The sequence below is a fragment of the Mustelus asterias genome, chromosome 12, assembly GCF_964213995.1.
Source record: "Mustelus asterias chromosome 12, sMusAst1.hap1.1, whole genome shotgun sequence".
Classification (NCBI taxonomy): Eukaryota; Metazoa; Chordata; class Chondrichthyes; order Carcharhiniformes; family Triakidae; genus Mustelus; species Mustelus asterias.
In genome coordinates, this window is record NC_135812.1 from 109,318,209 (window position 1) to 109,346,143 (window position 27,935).

At 45.5% G+C, this 27,935-nt stretch overlaps 1 protein-coding gene across 4 annotated transcripts; it reads left to right on the forward strand.

Moving 5' to 3' along the window:
* The first annotated feature begins 556 nt into the window (after positions 1–556).
* Positions 557–27,482, forward strand: luc7l3 (LUC7-like 3 pre-mRNA splicing factor). 4 transcript variants are annotated; one of them, XR_013499210.1, is made up of 12 exons: positions 557–712; positions 2,956–3,022; positions 8,480–8,519; positions 8,602–8,749; positions 9,243–9,317; positions 10,474–10,578; positions 10,665–10,826; positions 13,203–13,480; positions 15,320–15,486; positions 22,424–22,623; positions 26,861–26,938; positions 27,324–27,482. XR_013499210.1 is itself a non-coding variant. In XM_078225874.1 (11 exons), the coding sequence occupies exons 1-10, from the start codon at positions 614–616 to the stop codon at positions 22,588–22,590; spliced, it is 1,308 nt and encodes a 435-aa protein (XP_078082000.1). In that variant the 5' UTR covers positions 557–613; the 3' UTR covers positions 22,591–22,623; positions 26,861–27,482. The 4 variants fall into 4 exon arrangements, 2 of the variants coding, with proteins under 2 accessions (XP_078082000.1, XP_078082001.1); XR_013499211.1 differs by having other exon boundaries at positions 561–712; positions 13,206–13,480; XM_078225874.1 differs by having other exon boundaries at positions 26,861–27,482.
* Positions 27,483–27,935: the final 453 nt, after the last annotated feature.

Below are 27,935 nucleotides of genomic sequence, written 5' to 3' on the forward strand. Positions count from 1 at the left end.
ATCCCAGCTGCCTATGCATGTCATGCGTCTCTTTCTTCTTCTTGACCAGGGCCTCAATATCCCGAGTCATCCAGGGTTCCCTACTTCTGCCAGCCTTGCCCTTCACTCTAAGAGGACTGTGTTTACCCTGAACCCGGGTTAACACACTTTTGGCTTTCTTCACTGAGCAAGTGTCCTGAATCTCAAACCTTATCTACTTTATACAAGTGGGTGTTGTGAGGCTGTTTATTCTGTCCACCCCAGTCCATCACACTTTAAACAACACATTATTGCTTCTGAACTGGACCCTACCAACAACTTGGGCGTCTTCCCAAGGATCATAACAGAGGAGATCCATTACTGAGGGTGAGGGAGTGCATTATTGGGGAGGGTGTAAATTACTAAAGGCAACGGATGAGGGGTAAATTATTAATCATTATTTAACAGATTGTTAAATAAAACACTCTGACCCTTCCTGTGCCGCCGCTTCCTGTTGCGGTGCATTGTGGGACAGTGCCGCGCTGCATTGTGGGAGCCAGCACACCGCGCTGCATTGTGGGACAGTGCCGCCCTGCATTGTGGGAGCGGGGCTGGCCGCCGGCGCCATTTTGTGCAGCGCGGGCCCGCGGTGAAGATGCTGTCGAACGCGCAGCTGCTCGATGAGCTGATGGGCCGGGACCGAAACCTGGCCCCGGACGAGAAGCGGCAGAATGTCCGCTGGGACGATGAGAGCGTGAGTTCCGGGGCCTGGAGCCCGCTCGGGGAGGGGCGGGGGCCGCTGACTGACATCCCGCTGGGCTATCGGACTCCGAGCCCTGCGGCCCAGCGGAGCCCCGGCCTTCAGCAGGAGGGCTTCGGGGAGGCGGACAGAGTGACTCCCGCTAGAAGGAAGGCCCCACATTGATGTCTGCACCAGGGAATCCTCCGCCTCCTGTCCTGTCGTGGCCCCGCCATCCTGTCCCCCTCTTGCCCAGCACAATGGCTCTTTCCCCGGGTCAGAGGTGGCCGGTTCCACTCTGTAGGAATCCAGCCCGAATACCAGTGTGCAGAGTGCCCTCCAGTTTAACAATCACACCAGAGCAGGACGCTGCTTCCTTTAACTGCATCTCACTAGGAGCACTCTGTTTTATTGGCTGCTCGGGTCCTTGTGAGCAGTTAATCATTGATTAGCTTCCAGCCATGGAACTCAGACAGTTTTGTATTCAGCAAGCTCCATTGGGAATTTGAGCAAAATAAACTTCCTGCTAGAGAATGCACTCACTCATTCATAAAATTAATCTCTCTGGATTCAGAAACTTCCAGTTTCAGTTCCGAATGTGAATTTCTAAGGGATATGAATGATTTTGTTACTTTCTAATTGCACAGAGAAATCGTAAGTGAATTTAGTAAAAATTCTAAAATACAAAATTTGGGGCTGGCGTGTTGTCAATTTTCACTTGTTTAAACCGTGCTTCCAGTGATGCCTCATCACATCAGGGGGAACAGTGTTGGGCACGGGGAGCACGGTTTGTGATTTATCTTTCAATGTCAGTGGCCTGTCTTGAAACTTAAACCAAGGCATCTAACATGTGCACAAGTCAAAGGCTGTCATGAAACCCAGGGCACAATGAAAGTGAATGTTGGCACAGATCCATTGAGGTGGAAGCAAGCCACCCCACATAGCAGGCACACCACTGGCCTGTCTCACCTGCTGTGTTGGGGAGATGGAGCAGGAACATGTGTGATAGGAACTGAGAGATGTCATGGATTTATTAGCAAAACTCACTTAACATTTTAGTATTTCAAATTATTCTAGTAAATAAATCCCAAAGACACAATAGTGCCAGCAGCAAATTTTAAAGATCACTAATAGTCTGGATGTTAAGTATTTCACTTTCACACTGGCAGCATTGTGACTAGGTTTTGCTTTTAAAGTATTTGGTTCCCTGCTTTTGTTCCTTTAGCTTGGTAACTGAGACAGATGCTGTGATTGAGCAATAAAGTGCGTTTGCACATAGCCTATCAATGTACTTGCAGATTCTTTCTCTTTACGCTGCTGACCTTAATCTCAATGTGGCAGCAAGTCAGGAACTGGGTGTGGGTGGAGGATGTTAGTGTAATTTTGTGAAACTGAATATCCTGTTGTTATGACATGTCGCTTGTTAATTGAGGCTTTTGAGCAATTTGAAAGGATGGTTGATTGTATGGCTTCAATTTATTTATTCACGGAACGTGGGCGTCACTGGTAAAGCCATTTATTGCCAATCCCTAATCGTCATTAAGGCTGTGGTGAGTCACCACCTTGATCTGCTGCAGCCTGTGTGGTGAAGGTTTTACTTTGGTACTGTTAGGGAGGGTGTTACTATACTTTTAACCAAGTGATGATTCAGGAACAATAGTACAATTCCAAGTCAGATGGCATAAGAGTTAGAGGGGAACTTGCAGCTGGTTTAGGAGGATTGTAGAAATGATCTAATATTAGGCCTTGAGAAATTAGCTGCCTGCTCCCTTTGCCTTATGTTGCCTGTGTTTTCAGATATGTCATAAGCTCTTTGGGAGGTGAATAATGGGGGGGGGGTAATTTTAATTATTTTCACCCTGTCCTGGAAGCACTAAGCTTTGTGGTGTGGCAAATAACCTCCAGCACTGCACCTAGCAGCTGTGTATGCATTTTTGACTAGTGACTTCCATGGTCTAGCATTTTCCTGCTCCAGGTTTGTGTTTCCTGGAATCGATAAATGTCATTTCCATCAGGATTAGACTGAGAAATTGAAATGAGTTAGTCTGGAGCACAGCCTTGGTCACCCGGGACTACAGAGAGCTGGTTGGCTAGAAAGCAGTATTGGAAGATTTTTCTATTCTGGACATTTAAATTTCTGATTGTGGAGTGGCGAATAAATTGATGGGACTGCTTTACTTGCAATAATTTTGGGATGGGGAATAGTTGATGAATGTGGAACCAAGAATCTGTCACTGAAATGTGTCTTGTCTTTCCAGGTATGTAAATATTTTTTGTGTGGATTCTGTCCGGCCGAGTTGTTCACCAATACGCGCTCTGATCTGGGTAAGAAAGCTTTGTTTTTTTAGTAACTATTTCTCAATCTTCAATGTCTTATAGTTACATTGAAGGAATGAACATGTGTGACTGGTCCATCATTTAAAAGTAACCAGGAACTTGGTGAGGGGTTAGTGGTGGTGCTGCAATGGGGACCTGCCCCTGTAGTTAAAGCAGGGGCAACCCTTCTCTTTGTCCCTGCTGGTTATCCTGTGATTCCTAATTGGTGTGTGTCTGCTGTAACCTATGGTGGATGGGCATTTAGTGGGAGATGGTGAGGAGTTGCCAGTGTCTATGGGTCTGTACCTCCGAAAGAGAGAGAGATGGGAATGATTGAGTGAAGAACTGAAACCAGTTAGAATCAGCCCCTTCAAGAGAGAGTTTATAAAAAGAATGTTGAGTATATGTACTCTCTGACTCATAACTGCTGCTGTGGCTGGACAGCTATTAATGTATTGATGTAGTTGGTGCTGAAGGCGAATGGATTGATGACCTGAAAAGTGGAGATAATCGAGCAGCAGATGTTCAAAACCTGTGGCTCAATATTGTGATTTCTGAGGAAGTGGGGAGGCTTCCTCTCTGGCCATGTATGACATTTCTGTGTCCATTCTGTCAGCATATACAAAGGATTAAACATCAACTTCACTTCCATGAATGAAATGGTTGCGAGATTTGATTCAATAATTATCAGGAGTTTGTGTAAGGTTTCAGAAAGAAGAGTTAAGCATTTGGGGAATTGTGAGAGTGGAAATGTCAGGAGAAGCTGAGTTAGAGGCTGGGATAGTTACACCAGCAGCTGCAGATTCAGTCCCGGTTTATAGTCCCAGGTTCCAATCTTATTTTCATTTCCACTGGAACTTATTCTGCATGTTTGGCATGGAAATTTCCGATGACCTGCTGTAATTACATTCTTGTGAACATGGCTGCTTCCTTTAGACATAGATGTCAGGTGTTATGGTAGAAATTAATAGGATATGTCTGTGCAGAGCTGAGACATGTGCTGTGTTGCAGTATGAATAGATCAGTGTGCCAGCCATTACCATTCTCTGTCCCCTGCTGCTGGAGATTGATTATAAGAGTTGTGCTACACCAGGTTCTGTTCACCTATCACCCCTATGCTTTACCCTCCATTGGCAACATTTTGTTTCAATGTTAAATATCTTATTTTTAAATCCCTTTATAGCCTTTCCCCATCCTATTTCTCTAATCTCCTCCCCCAGCCCTACAACCCTCAGATATCTGCCCTCCACCTCCTGCTTCTTGTACATCTGTTATTAATCGCTCCACTTTTGCGGGCTGTGCTTCAGTTGCTTTGAGCCCAAGCTCTGGAATTCCCTCCCTCACTTCACCTACTCTCCTTCAGTCCTACATCTGTGACGAAGCTTTTGTTCATCTATTATCTCCCTATGCAGCTCGATGTTATATTTTGTTTTCTAAAGCTTCTGCAGTGTCTTGGAATGTTCATTATTGTAAATTTTGATTTGATTTATTATTGTCACATATATTAGTGCAGCATTAAGTTGATCTTTCTCTACACCTAGCTATGGCTGTAACACTGGATTCTGCACTCTCTCCTTTCCTTCTCTATGAATGGTATGCTTTGTATAGCATGCAAGAAACAATACCTTTCATTGTATACTCATACATTTGACAAATCAAATCAAAAAAAAAAGTAGAGGTGTTGGTGGGGCTTTCTTAACTATAGTGTCATTGTGGAGGGACCAGGACAGGTTGTTGGTGACCTGGACACCTAGAAACCTGAAGCTCTCCACCATTTCCACTTCATCCATATTGATGTAGACAGGGGCATGTTCTCTACTACTCTTCCTGAAGTTGATGACTGTCTCATCATATTGCTGATATTGAGGGAGAGATTATTGTCATCGCACCAGTTCACCAAATTCTCTGTCTCGTTACTGTTTGACGTCCGACCCACTACATTGGTGTCATCAACTATACAAGTATAAGCTGCATCATTTGTGTTAATTTGTTCTGTAGCTGAAGGCTAAACCATGCTCTGGTATCAAACTAACCGTATTAATCCAAAGGAGGTTGTGAAAGGTCCGCATTAAAGAAGTCAGGCATTGTAAACTGCAGAGAGTTTGCTGTTTCATCACTGGGCACAAGAAATAGAGATTTGTATTTGAGCATCTTTCACAACCAATGAAATGCGTTTGAATCACACTCAGCCAATTGTGCACAGCAAGACCCCACAGCCAGCTGTGTGATAAATGACCCGAGTATCTATTTTAGTGATGTTGGTTGTAAGATAAATAAGATGCCCTAATCATCTTTGAATAGTGACTGTCAGATCTTTGGCATTCACTCAAAGTTTAACATTTCTCCTCAAAGCACCTCTTCAGTGTTGCACTGGGTGTGCTGCCCTGTATCGTAGGCTCAAGCATCAAGAGTGTAACTAGATCCCATAAGGAATTAGCCCTTTCTGAAGCAGGGCTTGTTACTCAAAATGATCTCAATCTGTGCAAAGTAATCTCTCTGGGAGAATGAAGGATGTTGAACTTCAAAAAGTACTGGGAGTTGTGCAAAATGGACTGTGTCCTGTGAGCCTAAGCTATTTTACTCTGCTTTGGGCTGCAGCAGGATAGAGTTTAGCTGTGGTGATGAGGAGCTCTGGTTCTCTCTCGCTGTGACTTTTGTCTTTGCACCCATCTTTTCAAAACTGGCAGCATCGTCCACCTGTCGCATCCCTTCTTGGTGGCCATCCTCTCTCGTATGTTTGGAGCAGGAGTTGGCATTATGTCATCTGACCAAAGGGCGTGGTGGCAGGTGGGTATTGCTGTAAAAATTTCAGGTGGGGTGGCATACAACAGATCATGCTGAATTGGTAAGAGACTAGGTACGTTGGCTGGCCTGCCAGAAAGCTTCCTGTAACTGTGAAAGATGGACTGTTGCTTATTTAGTTGAAATAATGCGACCTGTTATTTCAGACTGTAGTTGTCTCTTTAACTAAACCCAGTTATGAAGCTGGTTATTGAGGTCTGACCAATAACCAGTGATAGCACAGGAAGAGTTTGAAAACATGCACTTGGAAATTACTGGCTAAACAACTGTACAATCCAATTAATAACCGGGCTGGAGCAGAAATAGTCTCCAATAATTCCCAGAAATAATGTAACTGGTCCCATTTCCCAGATTATTCCAAGTTTAATGCCAATCCTCTTGGGTCATAGTTTGTCTGTCATAGAGGAAAACACTTGCATTTATATATAGTGTATACCACGTTCTCGGGCATCCCAAAGAGCCAATCAAGTACTTCTGAAATGTAGTCACTATTGTAATTTAGGAAAGATGGCGGCCAGTTTGTGCACAGCACGATCCAATGAACAATGATGTGAAAATGGTTAGATAATCTCCTTGCTATTGTTGGTTGAAGGATAAATATTGACCAAGCCACTGTTGAGAACCTGACTGCTTGTGCTCTTGATTTAGTTTTGTTATTTGTTGCACACAGTACAGTAATGGCAACCTACAAACAATAACTAAAGTCGTAGGTGTGACAACAGATCAGTGAGGAAAGTAGTGTGCTTGGTGCACCCGCACCCAGAGGAGTGTGAAGATTCCAGACAGAGAGTAGGGCGGCACAGCAGCACAGTGGTTAGCACTGCTGCTTCACAGCTCCAGGGACCTAGATTCGATTCCTGGCTTGGGTCACTGTCTGTGTGGAGTTTGCACATTCTCCCCGTGTCTGCCTGGGTTTCCTCCAGGTGCTCTGGTTTCCTCCCACAGTCCAAAGATGTGCGGGTTAGGTTGATTGGCCATGCTAAAAATTGCCCCTTAGTGTGGTTAGGTTGTGTAGGTTAGAGGGTTTAGTGGGTAAATATGTAGGGATATGGGGGTAGGGCCTGGGTGGGATTGTGCAGACTCGATAGGCCGAATGGTCTCTTTTTGTACTGTAGGGTTTCTATGATTTCTAGAGAACTTCCTGCATGTGGAGAATGTGGCCCCGCTGTACTGGTCAGCATTGAAGTGCATGGGGTTTGTGGAGTCGGTGATCAGTTGCTCATTTAATTAAGCAGATTTGGTCTCAGTATTACAAGTCATGACATGCTGTATGAGAGGAACAGAGTTCAGTGGTTTCATTCTCTGCACGGCACATTGGTTAGCACTGCTGCTTCACAGTGCCAGGGACCCAGGTTGAATTCCAGCCTCGGGTCACTGTATGTGTGGAGTTTGCATGTTCTTCCCAGGTCTGCATGGGTTTCCTTCGGGTGCCCTGGTTTCCTCCTACAGTCAAAAGAAATGTGGGTTGGGTTGTTCAGCCATGCTAAATTGACCTTGGTGTCAGGGGATTAGCAGGGTTAAATATGTGGGGTTATGGGAATAGGGCCTGGGTGGGATTGTGGTTGGTGTAGACTTGATGGACAGAATGGCCTTATTCTGCACTGTAGGGATTCTATGATCTGTGAAGTTGCTGTTGGTTGATATTTATGTCTGGTATGTGCAGGTAACATAGCTTCTAGATGAAAATTTAGTATAGGACAGAATTGCAGTATTGTGGCTCCTTGTTTCATTCAAAAAGATTGGGAGGTATCACCATGTGTGCAGAGCCTAGACTCAAATCACTTGAGGACCATAGAGCATCACAGCACAAGAAAGGACCATTGAACCTGTGGCAAGTCTTTGCTCAATTGATTCAGAACTAATCCCCCTGCAGCATCTTCTAATCCCCTTGCTTCAATTGTCTTTGCACCACTACCCTTAAAAGTGGACTCTGCCTCACATGCACACTAGGTCAAAGCATATAAACCCTGTAAAGAAATTGTTCAGTCTTTCTCCTCATTTGGTTCTTCATTACTGACTCTAACCAGCTGGTCTTTTAAACACAGCTTGTCTTTAATAAAATATTCCGGGGTGTCTCACAGGAGCAAATAAAATCTGACACTGCTACGTAAAGATAAAGGACAGGTGACCAAGAGTTTGGTCAGAGAGGTAGGTTTATGTTTAAAAAAACTTGATGATGAAATCTCCTCTCCACCACCTCTGCTCCAGTAGGAACAGCCCCAATACCTTGGGTCTGCTTATAAATGTACTTTTTATCCGTGTCATTTTTCTGGCCAATCTACACTTCGCATTCTCTCTGACTGCACACAATCTCTAACTGACTGAAACAGATGTTTTGCATGAATTTATTATTGTTTCCTTACACTGAAACTCCAGAAAATCAAATTGCTATCCACCCTTTATGACATTCTCCACCTCAGCTTACACTTTTAAGGAATCAAGGTTTTAAGATGCAATCTTTGTCTGGGAGTGTACATGGAGAAGTGTACATACGGACAGTGTACATGGAGAAGTGTACATACGGACAGTGTACATGGAGCCACAGGATGGACTTGATGGGCGTTTTGCTGAGTGACCTATTGTGGGGCTTGGGCTGAAATGGCTGCTGCTCATTCATGGCACACGCACCATCTGAGATGCTGATTTTTGTTTTTTCTGCTTTAGGTCCCTGCGAAAAGATTCACGATGACAACCTGCGGAAATAGTAAGTTTCTTATTTTGCGGGTTTTTGTGATCTCTCCCAGTGTTGTACAGCAACGCGTTACCGTTTCCATTTCCTCGCACAGTTATGAGAAGAGCTCTCGCTTTATGAAGGTGGGCTACGAGAAAGATTTCCTGCGTTACCTGCAAAACCTGATGGCCGATGTGGAGCGGCGGATTCGGCGGGGTCACGCTCGGCTGGCACTGTCCCAGAACACAACAACGGGAACGGCGGTGAGTGCCAGGGCTGGGCATTGATTCACTGAAAACCACAGCTGAACCTTCCCAAATCCCACCCTTAAACTCCGCTCGACTGTACAGGACCGTGGTGAAGGACGCTTGCTGGGAGAGTGTGTAATGTGGGTGGTTTCTTCAAAGTGAACAGTGCGATTGAGGGGGGGTGGTGTATAATGGGGGTTGGTTGTGGAAAAGAGTGGGTGTGTAATGGACAGTGAGGAGGATGTGTTTCTGTAGGTAGGGACAAGTGTGTAAGATGGCCTGGAGGAGAAGGGGCTGAGTGTGTAATAGAAGGGGGGGGGGGAACATTTAGGATCTGGGGGAAGGGTGGGTGTAAATTTGGAGTCTGGGAAGGGCAGGAGCAATTGTGCATTTGCGGTTTGGGGGAAGGGGTGTGCATTACCAGGGGAGGGAAAGGTGTGTACTTGAGGCTCAAGGGAGTGTTTGTTCTGGGAGTGTGTGTAATGTGGAGTTTGTTTGCCCCCTACAGACCGGAGGGCCTGTGAGTAAGAATGAAGAGAAAGGCCAGGTTCTAACAGAGAAGATTGAAGAACTTCTGGAACAGGTAAAAGCTGAGGACGTGTCTGCTTGAACTTTGCCAAGGGAGTGCTTTGAGAACTTCCGGTTGTAATAAACGTTCTTATCTGGGCCGCCTCAGGATCACTGGCTCTGATATTTGCCAATCACTGGTGCCATACAGGTCCTGAAACTTCACACTGAGTAAAGGGAGAGAGCTTGGGGCTGATTGGAAGGTGCTTTGTATGAAGAAGCATCAAGATCATAAAGATTAAGAAAACCGGGAATTTAATGTGGTCGATATAAGACTGGCCTGGGGAGGTTTCATCATCAGTTTAGGTGTGTTATTGCATCATTGCAGAAGTGGTGAGTGTCTCTATGCAAGGCAGGTTATTTTCAGGACCCTCCACCTCACATTGTGGGTCTCTGCAGATAGAGAGAGGGCAGCCTCGCTGCTTTAACTGTGAATCAGTGGGTAAAATGAGCCACTCTAGAGATTTGAGTACATAAATTCAGGCTGACACTCCAGTTGGTACTGAGAGAGCACTGCACTATCAGAGATGCTGTCTTCCAGATCCGATGTTAAGCTGTGGTCCTGCCTGCTCCCTCAGGTAGATGAAAAGATCCATGTCACTATTTTGAAGAGGAGCAGTGATTTCTCCCCAGTCACCTGACTCAAACTTATCCCTTAGTCAACATCACAGAGCATGGTGGCACAGTGGTTAGCACTGCTGCCTCTGTGCCAGGGACCTGGGTTCGGTTCCCAGCTTGGGTTACTGTCTGTGTAGAATTTGCAAGTTCTCCCCGTGTTTGCGTGGGTTTCCTCCGGGTGCTCTGGTTTCCTCCCACAGCCCAAAGATGTGCGGGTTAGGTGGATTGGCCATGCTAAATTACCCCTTAGTGTCAGGGGGGACTGGCTAGGGTAAATACATGGGGTTATGGGGATAGGGCCTGGGTGGGATTGTGGTTGATGCCGACCTGATGGGCCGAATGGTCTCCTTCTGGACTAGAATTCTATTCTATTCTAACAGATTATCGGGTCATGATCGCATTGCTGTTTGTGGGAGCTTGCTGTGCACAATTTAACTGTTGGGTTTCCCAAGACGATGACTACACTTCAAAGTGTTTCATTGGCTGTGAGGCTTTGTGACATTCTGGGGACATGAAATGTGTTAAAAATTGTAATTTATATTTTGTTTTCTCAGATTGAGGAACTGGGTTCTGAGGGGAAGGTGGAAGAGGCCCAGGGTATGATGAAACTTGTGGAACAATTGAAAGATGAGCGAGAGCAGCTGCGATCCGCCAGTTCGGTGAGTCTGGCTGGGCTTTGCTGTTGTTTATTATGCCGTGTAGTTAGAAATATCTATCTATATGTTTCTTTTAAATGATCTTGCAGACCATCGAGAGCTTTGCGGCCCAGGAGAAGCAGATGGAGGTGTGCGAAGTATGTGGTGCATTCCTTATCGTGGGAGATGCACAGTCCAGAGTTGATGATCACTTAATGGGGAAGCAACACATGGGTTACGCAAAGATCAAAGCAACAGTGGAGGAGCTGAAGGTTAGTGCGGAGCTGCCATAGCTCAGGTTAGACCCCATTTGGAGTAACTGTTCCGTTCTGGGCACTGAAGCTCAGGAAGGGGAAGACTGGTCTTGGGGGAGATGCAGGGCTAGAATGACTTAGTTATGAGGGCAGGTTGCAGAGATTAGACTTGTATTTCTGTCAAATACAAGAGGTGATCTAATTCTGGTGTTAAAAGAATCGATAGGTTATTTTGCTGGCCAGCATGCTTAGTGTGTTTTGGATTAATTCATTGGGTCCAGGTCTTGTTGGCAAAGCTGGCATTTAATCCCCATCCTTATCCTAGCGAAGGTGGTGGTGAATTATCCCTTTGAGCCATTGCAGTTGGGGGGAGCAATCCAGGATTTTGATCTAGTGATAGTGAGGGGACAGTGATGTAGTTGCAAAGCAGGATGGTCTATGGCTTGGATGGGGTCTGCCAGGTGGCGGTGTTCTTCTGCATCTGCTGCTCTCCGCTTTCTGTTGGAGGTAATGGGCTGGGCAGGTGCTGCAGTTTGTGAAATTACAGCAGTGTACCTTGTAGATGGTACAGACACTGCTGCCACTGTGAGGGGTGAATGTTTATTGTGGATGGAGTGCTAATCAAGTGGCTGTGCTGTCCTGGATTGTGTCCGGCTTCTTGAGCTTTTTCTTCTTCTGACCTAGTGACAGTGAAGGAATAGCGATATATTTCCAGGATGGTGAGTGACTTGAAGTGGAACTTGCAGGTGGTGGTGTTCCCATGTGTCTGTTGCCCGTGACTTTCTAGGTGATAGAGGTCATATGTTTGGAAGATGCCGCCTAAGGAGCCTCGGTGACTTCCTGCAGAGCATCTTGTCGATGGTACACACGGCTGTCACTGTGCGTCAGTGGTGGAGGGAGTGAATGTTTAAGGTGGTGGAAGGGGTGTCAATCAAACGGGACTGCTTTGTCCTGGATGGTGTTGGAGCTGCACTTATCCAGGCAAGTGGAGAGTATTCCATCACACTCCTGACTTGTGCCTTGTAGATGGTGGACAGGCTTTGGAGAGTCAGGAGGTGAGTTGCTCGCTGCAGTGTTCCCAGCCTTTGACCTGCTCTTGTAGCCACAGTATTTATATGGCTGGTCCTGTTTAGTTTCTGATCAATGGTAACCCCCAGAATGTTGATAGTGGGGGATTTGGTGATGGTAATGCCACTGAATATCAATGGGCGATGGTTAAATCCTTTCTTGCTGGAGGTGGTTATTGTCTGGCACTTGTGTGGTGCGAATATTACTTACCACTTGTCAGCCCAAGCCTGGGTATTGTTCAGGTCTTGTTGCCTATGGACTGCTTCAGTTCCTGAAGAGTGGTGAATTAAACGAGACATAGTGTAATTTAGAACATAGAACATAGAACATTACAGCGCAGAACAGGCCCTTCGGCCCACGATGTTGCACCGACCAGTTAAAAAAAAACTGTGACCCTCCAACCTAAACCAATTTCTTTTCGTCCATGAACCTATCTACGGATCTCTTAAACGCCCCCAAACTAGGCGCATTTACTACTGATGCTGGCAGGGCATTCCAATCCCTCACCACCCTCTGGGTAAAGAACCTACCCCTGACATCGGTTCTATAACTACCCCCCCTCAATTTAAAGCCATGCCCCTTCGTGCTGGATTTCTCCATCAGAGGAAAAAGGCTATCACTATCCACCCTATCTAAACCTCTAATCATCTTATATGTTTCAATAAGATCCCCTCTTAGCCGCCGCCTTTCCAGCGAAAACAATCCCAAATCCCTCAGCCTCTCCTCATAGGACCTCCCCTCCATACCAGGCAACATCCTGGTAAACCTCCTCTGCACCCTCTCCAAAGCCTCCACATCCTTCCTGTAATGTGGGGACCAGAACTGCACACAGTACTCCAAGTGCGGCCGCACCAGAGTTGTGTACAGTTGCAACATAACGCTACGACTCCTAAATTCAATCCCCCTACCAATAAACGCCAAGACACCATATGCCTTCTTAACAACCTTATCTACTTGATTCCCAACTTTCAGGGATCTATGCACACATACACCTAGATCCCTCTGCTCCTCCACACTATTCAAAGTCCTCCCGTTAGCCCTATACTCAACACATCTGTTATTCCTACCAAAGTGAATTACCTCACACTTCTCCGCATTAAACTCCATCCGCCACCTCTCGGCCCAACTTTGCAACCTGTCTAAGTCTTCCTGCAAACTACGACACCCTTCCTCACTGTCTACCACACCACCGACTTTGGTGTCATCAGCAAATTTGCTAATCCACCCAACTATACCCTCATCCAGATCATTAATAAATATTACAAACAGCAGTGGCCCCAAAACAGGTCTGTGGTTCTGCGTATTTAGTGTTTTATTTCTGTCCAGGAGAAGGTTCGGAAGAAGACTGAAGAGCCAGAACGTGATGACAAATTAAAACGTGAGAGAGAAGAACGGGAACTGGAGCGAGAGCGAGAGAGGGAGGAACGAGAGAAGAAGCGGCGGCGGGAAGAGGAGGAGAAGGAGCGGGAGCGCGAGGCGCGGCGGAGGAGGAGCCATTCACGGAGCCGGCATTCCCATTCCAGCCGGACGTCCGACAGGAGGCGAAGCAGGTCGCGAGAGCGTAAGCGGTCACGCAGTAAGGAACGGGAAAAGAAACGGAGCAGGTATGGAACAGCAGCCATCGTGGAGGGCTTAGAATTATAGAAAATGATAGTGGACAGGAACTGGCCATTCAGCCCAACTGCTTTGTGTCAATCTTAATGACCCACAGGAGCATCGTCTCTCTATAGCATCTCCTTCAGTGTTTGTGGTTTTCCCACAAATGCATTGATGATGGGCGCCTCAGCTAATCCCTCTGACTGCATTCTATTTGTAGCATTAACATATTGACGTTCTCCTGACTGGGATCCTGTCACCTGTTTATTCCTCTCCCTGAAGGTAATTCACGTGGTTATGTGTCACAGTCTGCAATGTCTCCATGTGAGCCTAAACAAGCTGCAAGTGTCTGTTGTTCAATCTTGGATGCTGTTGCAGCTACTCATGTCTCTGGGCATTGAATTCATAAGCAGGAGCAGTAACCAATCAGTGTGCTTACTGTTATCTTTATGGAGTCCCTCTGAGCAGGGTCAGGGAGAGAGGATGCTGGAGCTGGGGGCAGAGTTGAGGAATTTTGGGACAGTTAATATCCTTGATCTAATCGTTACAGCTACATTTGTAGAATTCTTAAAAACAGATTGGTCTCAAAAGACATTTGACACTTTATAAACATGCATTTCTGGGGAGGTTTCTGATTAGTTTTGAGTTCCTGGCCCAGATCTTTAAATAATGCAAAGGTTCCTGAGGTTGTTGAACATTTTAAATAGTATATATTTCTAAATAGTATCTCCCCCAATTCGCACTTTCATATGCTGTGAGAGAAAGTTTTATTTAAAAATGATTAACCTCTTTATTATTTCCCGTTTCTTGTGATCATTAATTTCACGGTGGCACAGTGGTTAGCACTGCTCTGCCTCATGGTGCCAGGGACCTGAGCACAGTGGTTAGCACTGCTCTGCCTCATGGCGCCAGGGACCTGAGCACAGTGGTTAGCACTGCTCTGCCTCACAGCGCCAGGGACCTGAGTACAGTGGTTAGCACTGCTCTGCCTCATGGTGCCAGGGACCTGGGCACAGTGGTTAGCACTGCTCTGCCTCATGGTGCCAGGGACCTGGGCACAGTGGTTAGCACTGCTCTGCCTCATGGTGCCAGGGACCTGGGCACAGTGGTTAGCACTGCTCTGCCTCACAGCGCCAGGGACCTGGGCACAGTGGTTAGCACTGCTCTGCCTCATGGCGCCAGGGACCTGGGCACAGTGGTTAGCACTGCTCTGCCTCACAGCGCCAGGGACCTGGCCACAGTGGTTAGCACTGCTCTGCCTCACAGCGCCAGGGACCTGGCCACAGTGGTTAGCACTGCTCTGCCTCATGGTGCCAGGGACCTGGGCACAGTGGTTAGCACTGCTCTGCCTCACAGCGCCAGGGACCCGGGTTCGATTCCTGGCTTGGGTCACCTGTCTGTGCAGAGTCTGCATGTTATCCCCGTGTCTGCGTGGGTTTCCTCCAGGTGCTCCGGTTTCCTCCCACAGCCTGAAAGATGTACTGGTTAGGTGGATTGGCCATGCTAAATTGTCCCTCAGTTTAACCTGAACAGGTGCCGGAGTGTGGCAACTAGGGGATTTTTCACAGTAACTTCATTGCAGTGTTAATGTAAGCCTTCTTGTGACACTAATAAAAATAAACTTAAACTTTAATTTGTATATCTCCTTATGTGGCTCGATGGCAGCCGTTGCTGGGAATTGCTCCTGTGTAACTACTTCGGACATTTTCCTGCATAAATACAAGGTGTCGTTTCATGTTGAGATTATTAGCTCTTGCGCCATTCTTGGAGCAGTTTTGTTGGTTCTGTTAGACCTGTTCAGTGTTGTACCGTTTTAAAGTATGCGCTGCAATTTTGGTTTGAACAAGGGGTGAAGATCGCCGAAGCAGAGAGCGGTCTGGGAGGAGCAGGGACCGATCGGAAAGGAAGCACAGGTCTCGGAGTCGAGAACGGCGCAGATCACGGAGTCGAGACGTCAGGTCACACAAGCACAGAAGCAGGAGCAGGGAGAAAGAGAGGAGATCAAAGGACAAAGGTACAGAGACACAAAGAACAAACAAAGAACCATACAGCACAGGATCAGGCCCTTCGGCCCTCCAAGCCCGTGTCGCTCTCTGGTCCAAACTAGACCATTCTTTTGTATCCCTCCATTCCCACTCCGTTCATGTGGCTATCTAGATAAGTCTTAAATGTTCCCAGTGTGTCCGCCTCCACCACCTTGCCTGGCAGCGCATTCCAGGCCCCCACCACTCTCTGTGTAAAATACGTCCTTCTGATATCTGTGTTAAACCTCCCCCTTCACCTTGAACCTATGATCCCTCGTGAACGTCACCAGCGACCTGGGGAAAAGCTTCCCACCGTTCACCCTATCTATGCCTTTCATAATTTTATACACCTCTATTAAGTCTCCCCATATCCTCCGTCTTTCCAGGGAGAACAACCCCAGTTTACCCAATCTCTCCTCATAACTAAGCCCCTCCATACCAGGCAATATCCTGGTAAACCTCCTCTGTACTCTCTCCAAAGCCTCCACGTCCTTCTGGTAGTGTGGCGACCAGAACTGGACGCAGTATTCCAAATACGGCCGAACCAACGTTCTATACATCTGCAACATCAGACCCCAACTTTTATACTCTATGCCCCGTCCTATAAAGGCAAGCATGCCATATGCCTTCTTCGTCACCTTCAAGGATCTGTGGACTTGCACACCCAGGTCCCTCTGCGTATCTACACCCTTTATGGTTCTGCCATTTATCGTATAGCTCCTCCCTACATTATTTCTACCAAAATGCATCACTTCGCATTTATCTGATTGAACTCCATCTGCCATTTCTTTGCCCAAATTTCCAGCCTATCTATATCCTTCTGTAGCCTCTGACAATGCTCCTCACTATCTGCAAGTCCTGCCAATTTTGTGTCGTCCGCAAACTTACTGATCACCCTAGTTACACCTTCTTCCAGATTGTTTATATAAATCACAAACAGCAGAGGTCTCAATACAGAGCCCTGCGGAACACCACTAGTCACAGGCCTCCAGCCGGAAAAAGACCCTTCCACTACCACCCTCTGTCTTCTGTGACCAAGCCAGTTCTCCACCCATCTAGCCACCTCCCCCTTTATCCCATGAGATCCAACCTTTTGCACCAGCCTACCATGAGGGACTTTGTCAAACGCTTTACTAAAGTCCATATAGACGACATCCACGGCCCTTCCCTCATCAACCATTCTAGTCACTTCTTCAAAAAACTCCACCAGGTTAGTGAGGCATGACCTCCCTCTCACAAAACCATGCTGACTATCGTTAATGAGTTTATTCCTTTCTAAATGCGCATACATCCTATCTCTAAGAGTCTTCTCCAACAACTTCCCCACCATGGACGTCAAGCTCACCGGCCTATAATTACCCGGGTTATCCTTCTACCCTTCTTAAATAATGGGACCACATTAGCTATCCTCCAATTCTCTGGGACCTCACCTGTGTCCAGTGACGAGACAAAGATTTGCGTCAGAGGCCCAGCGATTTCATCTTTCGTCTCCCTGAGCAGCCTTGGATAGATTCCATCAGGCCCTGGGAATTTGTCAGTCTTTATATTCTCTAACAAACCTAACACTTCCTCCCTTGTAATGGAGATTTTCTCCAACGGTTCAACACTCCCAGTCAACACATCCCTCTCCTTTGTGAATACCGACGCAAAGTATTCATTTAGGATCTCCCCTACTTCTTTGGGCTCTAAGCATAATTCCCCACTTTTGTCCCCGAGAGGTCCGATTTTTTCCCTGACAACCCTTTTGTTCCTAACGTATGAATAAAATGCCATGGGATTTTCCTTAATCCTGTCTGCCAAGGACATTTCGTGACCCCTTTTTGCCTTTCTAATTCCCCATTTGAGTTCTTTCCTACTTTCTTTGTACTCCTCCAGAGCTCCCTCCGTTTTTAGCTGCCTGGACCTACCATACGCCTCTCTCTTCTTTTTGACCAGTCCCTCAATTTCCCTGGTTATCCACGGTTCTCGAATCCTACCCTTCCTATCCTTTTTTACAGGCACATGCATGTCCTGCAGCCCTAACAACTGTTCCTTAAAAGACTCCCACATGCCAGATGTGGATTTACCCTCAAACCGCCTCTCCCAATTAAAAGCTGCCAATTTCTGCCAAATCCCACTAAAGTTAGCCTTCCCCCAATCCAACACCCAACAGATGTGGGATCTGCTTGGCTGTTTGTTTCTGTGTTGTTGTTGCAGTGTTAGATCCCAGCTGATATTGCTGGGCAGTTAGATCCCAGAATGGAAATCTGGCTCAATAGACTCTAACTTTGAATTTCTGTTCAGAAATGTGGATGGAGAGAGTCACAGGATTGCCAATTAGCTTTATAACAAAAAACATTTATTAAATGTGAACGGTTGACCATTTTACTATATTCCGCCACCCCACCTATATCTTCACAGATGTACACAATTCTAAGAATAACACAAGTTACAAAATATATAGTATAATGTTCTCGATAAGTACACAGTCCGTCTAAGTTGATAGGTCAACTGTGGTCAGACGCCCCACACTGTGAAACCATGTGACAGAAACTACCCAATATAACTTCTGTGGATTTCTCATCCAGTCCCTCCAGATGTTTGTTACACTCAGCCAGCTGTTTTCACTGGAACCCGTCACTCCCACACGAGAGTTTCCAAACTCCCCTCTTGGGAAGAAAATGCCGTAGACTCTTCACTCAAACACTTCATCTCGAATGCCTTCACCAAGGATCCACTTCCAGGATTTCCTTTCGGTATTCCTCTGCCACATACATTCAAGCTTTCACACACAAAGGCAGCCGTGCCAGCAGAATGCTTCTGCTTCACTGGCTGCATTAAGATGTCACCAAACTTTTGATTTACCTCCGATGTCTGGCTTCTCCTTTTAAATCTGGGTCTTGCAGCTGTCTCTCTAGCTCTGCTTTTTAACTTTAACTTCATCCAATAGGACTGCATTCAACTTTGTGTTCCTTGTTCCTTTAATATTCTGAAACGTATTTTTATTGGTTTCTGAACCTTCTTTTGTTATTTTGGGAGGTCTGCTCCCTGCAGTTCTCTTGTCCTGTCCAGCTTCTTCTGCATCCGACTTAAAACTAAATTCAAAAATTCTTTCTAACCTAGGGAGGCCCTGGCTACTAAGCAACATGATGTGGAGATGCCGGCGTTGGACTGGGGTAAACACAGTAAAAGTTTTAACAACACCAGGTTAAAGTCCAACAGGTTTATTTGGTAGCAAAAGGCATTTGCTACCAAATAAACCTGTTGGACTTTAACCTGGTGTTGTTAAAACTCGTACTAAGCAACAGCCTAGTTTTTTAAAAACTGTTTACTTTCATGTCTTACAACCTTTAATTACCATGCAGGCGCTGTTTAAAGTGACCAAAGCCCACTGGCATGCAGACATCTTTGTTTAATATGAAGCTAGCTAAAGCTTCAACCCTTTTTCACACAAACACAAAATTAAGTTTACTTAAAGCTATTTCTAATACCCACAAATACAAATATGGATTATTTAAAACTATTTCTTTCCTGAAAATGTTTCAGTGACTTTACTGGGATAGTGAGAATCCCCGTGATGCAAGGCACCATGGGGCTTTGTGACACCACATCTCAATGTCGAGATGTGTGGAAACTGCCCCCTGAATATGTAGTTGATGAAGCTGGAAGGAGAAAAGCACCAGGGTGTGGGTCTGTGATGCGGGAAGATGAGAAAGCAGCACCTACATGTTTACTCAACGTGCAGCTTGTAGATTGTGCAGTGAGAGGATGTAGATCAGCTAGCTCTGTTTCGTTTCTAATAATGATGTGGAGATGCCGGTGTTGGACTGGGGTAAACACAGTAAGAAGTCTCTCAACACCAGGTTAAAGTCCAACAGGTTTATTTGGTAGCAAAAGCCACAAGCTTTTGGAGCGCTGCTCCTTCGTCAGGTGAGTGGGAGTTGTGTTCACAAACAGGGCTGTAAAGACACAAACTCAATTTACAAGATAATGGTTGGAATGCGAGTCTTTACAGGTAATCAAGTCTTAAAGGTACAGACAATGTGAGTGGAGAGGGGGTTAAACACAGATTAAAGAGATGTGTATTGTCTCCAGCCAGGACAGTTAGTGAGATTTTGCAAGCCCAGGCAAGTCGTGGGGGTTACAGATAGTGTGACATGAACCCAAGATCCTGGTTGAGGTCGTCCTTGTGTGCGGAACTTGGCTATCAGTTTCTGCTCAGCGATTCTGCGCTGTCGTGTGTCGTGAAGGCCGCCTTGGAGAACGCTTACCCGAAGATCAGAGGCCGAATGCCCGTGACTGCTGAAGTGCTCTCCAACAGGAAGAGAACACTCTTGCCTGGTGATTGTCGAGCGGTGTTCATTCATCCGTTGTCGTAGCGTCTGCATGGTCTCCCCAATGTACCATGCCTCGGGACATCCTTTCCTGCAGCATATCAGGTAGACAACGTTAGCCGAGTTGCAAGAGTATGTACCGTGTACCTGGTGGATGGTGTTCTCACGTGGGCTTGCAAAATCTCACTAACTGTCCTGGCTGGAGACAATGCACATCTCTTTAACCCTCTCTCCAATCACATTGTCTGTAGCTTTAAGACTTGATTACCTGTAAAGACTCGCATTCCAACCATTATCTTGTAAATTGAGTTTGTGTCTTTATATGCCCTGTTTGTGAACAGAACTCCCACTCACCTGATGAAGGGGCAGCGCTCCGAAAGCTTGTGGCTTGTGCTACCAAATAAACCCGTTGGATTTTAACCTGGTGTTCTGAGGTTGTGTTTCTAATACCCACAAGTACAGATGGTTTAAAACTACCTCCGTTTCCTGACGGCAGCAACTTTTTGATGATTTGCCCGAGTTGTGTCCCTCCACATGGAGCCTGTTATGTTGAGGTGTTTGCTGCAGAGCTGGGGCTATTGTTTACAAAGTAACTCGGAAGCAGTAGTGTTTGTGCATGCTTCACTGAGTAGCCCTGGCTGTGTGCGAGTGACCAATGACTTAATAGGATGGAGGGTTATAGGTAGGCCTAGAAGGTAGGGATATGTCGGCACAACTTGTGGGGCCGAAGGGCCTGTTTTGTGCTGTAGTTTCTCTCTGTTTCTATGTATCTGGCAGGTTCCCAGTTCCAACCCCGGCGAATGGGGACCTGACTGTGGTGATTTATAGCTTGCAGCTTTATCGAACCTTAGTTAGGCTGCACTTGGAATATAGTGTTCAATTCTGGTCGCCACACTACCAGAAGGATGTGAAGGCTTTGGAGAGTGTACAGAAAAGATTTACCAGGATGCTGCCTGGTATGGAGGGCATTAGCTATGAGCAGAGGTTGGAGAAACTTGGTTTGTTCTCACTGGAGCGACGGAGGTTGAGGGGAGACCTGATAGAAGTCTACAAGATTGAGAGGCATGGACAGAGTGGATAGTCAGAAGCTTTTTCCCACGGTGGAAGAGTCAATTACTAGGGGGCATAGGTTTAAAGTGCGAGGGGCAAGGTTTAAAGGAGGTGTATGAGGCAGATTTTTTACACAGAGAGTAGTGGGTGCCTGGAACTCGTTGCCGGGGGAAGTAGTGGAAGCGGATACGGTAGTGACTTTTAAGGGGCATCTTGACAAGTAACCATAGAACCATAGAAACCCTACAGTACAGAAAGAGGCCATTCGGCCCATCGAGTCTGCACCGACCACAATCCCACCCAGGCCCTACCCCCATATCCCTACATATTTACCCACTAATCCCTCTAATCTACGCATCTCAGGACACTAAGGGCAATTTTTACCATAGCCAATCAACCTAACCTGCACATCTTTGGACTGTGGGAGGAAACCGAAGCACCCGGAGAAAACCCACGCAGACACGAGGAGAATGTGCAAACTCCACACAGACAGTGACCCAAGCCGGGAATCGAACCCCTGGAGCTGTGAAGCAGCAGTGCTAACCACTGTGCTACCGTGCCGCCCACATGAATAGGATGGGAATAGAGGGATATGGTCCCCGGAAGGGTAGGGGGTTTTAGTTCAGTCGGGCAGCATGGTCTGTACAGGCTTGGAGGGGCCGAAGGGTCTGTTCCTGTGCTGTAATTTTCTTTGATGCAACAGACGATATCAAAGAACAATGTGCTGTGAGATCACCAATCTCTCGCAATTAACATTGACCCCTGAAAGGCCTCATGGAATTTGGTGAATTTTTCTGAAGATGTCGGCCCTCGCTGCAATATAGAACCTTTCCAACAGCTGCTGAAGCTCTTTGACTGAGTCTAGTATTAAATGTAGGGCTCTCTCTCTGCATCTCTTAATCATTCTTCTTGGCCACTTTGCTAAGTCACTCAGTAAATAGACCATTGAAAGCTGCCCAGTTACACTTCCTGGCAGAATGAGAGTATGATGGCCAAGGACTTTATTGGGTTTCCCAAGGAAGAAGACTGCATACTGCAGGATTGCTGCTGATGGGAACTGATCTCTGCAGAACCCATTCCTTAGCAGAACTGGAGGAAAGCTCTGAACGTACTCTGAAAGGAGAGTTGTTCAAACAGGAGGCTGATGTTGTAACTTTGTTGTGAGGCAGCCCTGGTCACTAATTGTAGTCTAAAAGCTGAATGAAATCACGGACTGACACAGCAACAGAATGATGCCATTCAGCCCATCATGCCCGTGCTGCCTCTTACCGGCCCCACTCCCCCTGCCCTTTCCCCCGAGCCTTGCAAACACCTCCCTTCAAATATTTTTCCAATTTCCTTTTGAAAGTTACTGTTTCCACTGCGCTTTCAGGCAGCGCCTTCCAGATCACAGATGTACAACAAATCATTCTCTTCCCTCTGGTTCTTTTCCAATGACATAAACCTGCGTCCTCTGGTTACCCAGCCTCCTGCCATCTACACTTCACCTTTATTTGTTTACAAGGGGAACAATCCCACATCTCCAATCGGTCTGTGTTGACATTTCTCTCTGGTCATGTTGCAGAAAGGAGAGACTCTGATGAAATGATGAAAAGCAGTCGGAAACCCAGTCAGACGGACAGAGAGATTGCAGAGGCTAGGGCAGATCCCATGGAGGTAGACACCACTAAAAGCGAGGTCAATGGGAGAGACGAAGACCTAAAATCTGAAGGTGACACTCAGTCCAATTAAAACTGATCTGATTTGACCTCAGATCAGACCAAGGTAAGTGTGGCTTTTGCATTCCTCGGTTAGGGTTTGCCCTTTGTTTTTGTTTGGTTCGCTTTAGCAGTGCAGTGTAAGTATTGCAACAGAGAAGATGGAGACCAACAAAAGCACGCGGAGGTATACTTGTAAAACGCCGAGCGAGGACGACACACTAGTCTTGAGAGTAAGAGACAAAATATGCATCTGGGAGACACTAGGTACCTTACTTTACCTCTGCATATTATATATAATGTACTGAAACCCTGGTCCTCATTTCTGTTCCTTTGTGGATCTAGTGAATGGCAATGAATGGGTTTGTGTTTTAAAAGTAACTTTAAGAAAACTGTGAATTTTTGGGGAATTGATTGGACTGTATGGGGTTGGTTGCTGTGAACTGTTTTATCAGTTGAATAAGTTTAGAATTCATTAACTAGGTGGAGAATGGTTTTTTTTTCCTGTTTCTGTGACTGCATCTAAGGCATATTTGAAAGATTTTTTTTTTTAGTTTTAATAATCTCTGTTAATGTCACGGATGTTGTAGATTTTTTTTGTTTTTTTTTTTGTTTTTTTTTAAAAACTGCCTTGCACTCTAATGGAGTCTTTCTGTAACTCGAGCCAGTAGCTTGGATTGATGGAAGTGTAGGGTTTATGACTAAGTGAACCTGAGAACCATATCTCACACTGCGCTGGTCTTGTGAGCCGCCCATGAAAGCAAATTAAAAATCAAGGAATCTCAGTGAATGAATTGCAGGTACTCACGCCAGGTACACTCCTTTCTCTACACACCTCCATGTTTGAATGCTTTTGCCTGTTTTTTAAAAATAAATCTCTTTTTTTAAAGCTTGCTATTTCATGTTGTATTTGCTGATCATGTTTAACACAGGATTTAAATATTCGTTTCCTTCACCGTAACGTTTTTTTTGGAATTGTCTCTGTGCAGATGTGTTACAGAATTTTCTTCTAACTGCAGGGAATGGAAGGGAATTTTCAAGAATTAACTTTACTTTTCACATAAATTTAAAACAAACCAAAAGCTGTAGCAGCCTCCTGTTTCCGTGCAGTACATTACAGGCCCTAGCACAGAGGTACGACTTGCGAGTTCTTTGCCCCTCCGTCCTCCTTCCTTGCCCTCCCATCCCATGTCCAGTGAGCTCTTGACTGATGCTGCCCTGCCATGGCTGATGAAATTGCTTTTGTTATTAAAAATACAAAAAGAGATTTGAATGACAGTGACTTTGGTTACAACTGAAAAGGGAATTGTCAATATTAATTCTTTGCTTGTGGCCAGCTTCTTCCTGATGGTGGGTCAACTAAAGGTTGCTGTAAATCTGAGGCTTTTGAAGTAACAGTAAAACAGCTTGTAAATGCGAACATTGTGATTCGTCAGGTGTTTATAGCACACATAAGGGGAGGCGATGGCCTAGTGGTATTATCGCTAGACTATTAATCCAGAAACTCAGCTAATGTTCTGGGGACCTTGGTTCGAATCCCGCCACGACAAATGGTGGAATTTGAATTCAATCAAAAAAATATATCTGGAATTAAGAATCTACTGATGACCATGAAACCATTGTTGATTGTTGGAAAAACCCATCTGGTTCACTAATGTCCTTTAGGGAAGGAAATCTGCCATCCTCACCTGGTCTGGCTTATATGTGACTCCAGAGCCACAGCAATGTGGTTGACTCTCAACCGCCCTCCAAGAGCAACTAGGGATGGGCAGTTAATTAATGGTGCCCATGTCTGACGAATGAATTAAAAAACGTGCATATTCACAGGTCAGTGGCCCACTCATAAGTGTCTGCTTCTCAACAGCCCTGGTTGCTATCAAGCGCAGCACTCTGTCCAACTGATCTAGTGGAAGTGCTTTCACCTGTTTGATCTCATTCAACTACCAACCTGACCACCACCTATTACAGCTAAGAAATGAGCTCAGAGTCCTGCCTCATTACCCTTCCTGGTAACCCTCTTGCAGTTGTTCAGCACCCTCCAAAAGACACATTCCCTGGCACCTGCCTGTACCTGGCTACCTGTGCTCTCTCTTGTATCTGATAATAGTTCCACAATGACCTTCTCTGTCCTATGGAGTATCTCTCCAGGTTATACTGCTCTCTCTGCAATACACAAAGCTGCTGATCCCCAACCTATCAATTCCTTTCTCACTTTGTCCCTGCACAAAAGAGTTAACGAAAGAAACGGCCCAGAGAGATGTGGGGCTGATGTGAAAAACCGTTGAAGGTAGCAGGGCAATGAGGAAGTGCATCATAATAGGAGCATTGACAAAAGGAAAGGGGATTAAGGTGAACCTTATTAAAACAATGATTCAACTTTGACTGGGGTAATGTGTCCAACTCTGGACACTTAAGGGTTTGAAGGTTTCAGAGAGAGTGCAGAGAAGATTCATTAGCACAGGTCAGGGTGAGAGCCGGTGGCTAGCTTAGAGATGCTATGCTTGTTCTCAATAGTGGAGAGAAGGTTGAGCAGAGTTGGAGATATTCTAAACTACGAAGGGTCTGGACAGTAGACCCAGGATTACTGGATTATAGGGAAAGGGCAGGGGAGTTGCACTTGCTAGACTGTAGCTGCGATAGCTGACGTGGACTCAAAAGACCAACTAGCCTCATGTACTGTAACCATTCTGTGTACTCCCCCCCCCCCCCCCCCCCAGCTAGTGCATGCTGCACGTGTGGCATCATTGCAGCTCTGCACAGCTTCACAGTGACTGTGGGGGACTCGGCTCAAAGATCAGCCTTCAGAGAGGTGCAGGAAAGTGGAAGTTGTAGCACTAAAACTCACTTATAAAAGCCTAATTCATCAATGAATCATAAACTCCTCGTCAATGAATCGTAAACTCTGATCTATTTTTGGGGATTTCTGCAGCACCTTGGTTAAAATAGAGAGTTAGCGAATCAATGAGAACATCTCTAAGCTGAGTCTTAAATTTCTCCCCTCCCTTTTTCTGTCACTTCTCGCACGAGTCTGCTTCGATCCACTCACTCATGTATGACATTTCCTCAAGCTAGTCTTTAACCACAAAGAACCCAAAAAATGCAAGTTGTCGTTTAAAATCCTTCACTTCCTTTTGTATTAATGTTAAAAGTTGATTTGGACCAATCCCTTATCCTCCTGAACAGAGCCTTGACCCCACTCTAGTGGAGAATGTAGACTGCATCATTCCCTACCAAACAAGAGTGACTGTTATTCATTGATGGAAGTGCACTGGGATATCCTGAGGTTGTGTAAAGGGCTGTATAAATGCAGGTGACCATAATTGTGAATCACAGACTATTCCAATTGTAATGGTGAATTTGATTATAAATAATTTGAGAAACTGGAATTATCCTTTGTAACTTTTCTTCTGTGGGGTCGACCCTGTAACTCCTGCAGATTCCCCAATGCTGACAGTACTCTGTGTTTCAACAGATATTTAAATAATAGGGGACGGAGAAAGGTTCCTGCGATAATGAATTAATAAAAATGGGTTTCTTTGGTGTTCAGTTGTATTGATAAAGGGGGTTGAGGCTTTCCGTGTCGTTGGGATTGTAGGGAAATGAATTTCTCCGTTAAAATGGAGGAATCAGTGAGTGATTCAGAGAGGAGAGTCCAGATAGAAATTGGTGCAGGATGGAGGTGGTGAAATCCAGGATGTATTTGAATTCTGGCTTGATGGACCAAATGGCCATTTCTCAACTCCGCTTATCCACAAAGATAGTGTGTCGGAGTTGTAAGCAAGTGAAGCATTCTTTAAAGTGAAAATTATACTGAGGCTACTGAAGAAGCTGCAATTAAGCACTAACTAGTTTGCTTAAGGCAGCAGTGTGCATCAAGGAGAGCTTTCCAGTAAAGAATTAATATTGACTGACCAGAAGGTAAAAATGTTTTTAGAAAATGTAAAGTCACTGCCCTTGACCCGTTTTATGTTGTGTGATGAATCGGTTGACAACTCTGTATGCTGTCTGTCATTACAGATGGGGAGATTACAGTAAATCACTACTTAAGGATACAGTAGAGGTGGGCTGTTTACACTCTGAGAAAGGGTTTCCTTTTCTAGGTTAGAGCTGTAGCCAGTCGTTAGCAGAAACCCCAGAAGACAAGTGCTCTCTGTAGGGCAGTAGGAAGTCTCCAAGAGGTACTTTCCTTTTGCCTTTTTCTTAAAAAAAAAAGAAAATAAATGGTTGTGTATAATGGTGAGCAAGTTTGTGCATTTGTTCACACTGATTCTAATTGGATGTTGTCGAATGTTTAATTTCTATAGGCGTGGCCATTTTGAAGATGTCAAGGAACCGTGAAGATTTGACTGCCCGACCTGAAGCCTCTGCCCAGTTAAAACAAGGTGAAAGAAAACTGTAGTGGTGTAGGGAGAGGGAGAGAGAGAGAAATTGTAATTTTTAAGCAAAAAAAAAAACAAATTCATTTCAGGACTTTTATGTATGATTAGCTGCCCAGACAAGTTCCCATTTCTTGTGCTTGCAATACTCTATTTCACTAATAGTGAACTTGAGTCCTGTTTTTCCACAAGTGTCAGACTAAAGTGAGCAGCACCCGAACCATGTGACCTGCAAATGTGTACCCGAAGGTTTTCCTTGACGTTTTAAATTTCGTAGCAAACTGCTATCTGTAAATACACAGGCCGCTGAGTTGTATAGAGCTGTTTTGATTAAGAGGCTGATTTTTACCATTGCTCCTGTGGCCACAATCTTTTTTTTTGGTTTTTGTAGTGCTAGGCTGCCTGCTTCTTTCTTGGTTTCCCATCCAGCCTCGAGGACAAGTATTGAGAATTTTTCCCTGCCCTGCTGTTCCTGTATTTTGAAAATGGTTGCTGTAATTTGCAAATTTTAGTGTTGAATATGAATAAATCTTTTTTTCAGTAAATCTTCCACTATGCCTTGTGTTTAATTTGTTTTTTGGTTCAGGCTTTTTCAGGTGGGGAGGGAAGAGGAACTCTAAGCTCTGCACTGTGGCATGTCACCTCTTTCCTGTTATGGATTTGCCAATCATAGTCCGAAAGATGTGCTGGTTCGGTGCATTGGCTGTGCTAAATTCTCCCTCAGTGTAACCCAAACACTTGCCGGAGTGTGGCGACTAGGGGATTTTCACAGTAGCTTCATTGCAGTGTTAATGTAAGTCTACTTGTGGCACAAATAAGTAAACTTTTACAACCTATTGGGGTACAGCTCTCTTCCCAATTCTCCCCTAATGTGTTCATTCCAGCTGCAGGGCAGTGCATTGGGTCAGAAGGTTGTGGTTTGAAGTCACATACTGGAGACTTGAGCATATAACTGAGGCTGATGCTGGGGAATACTGATGCATAGAGTTGCTGTATTACAGAT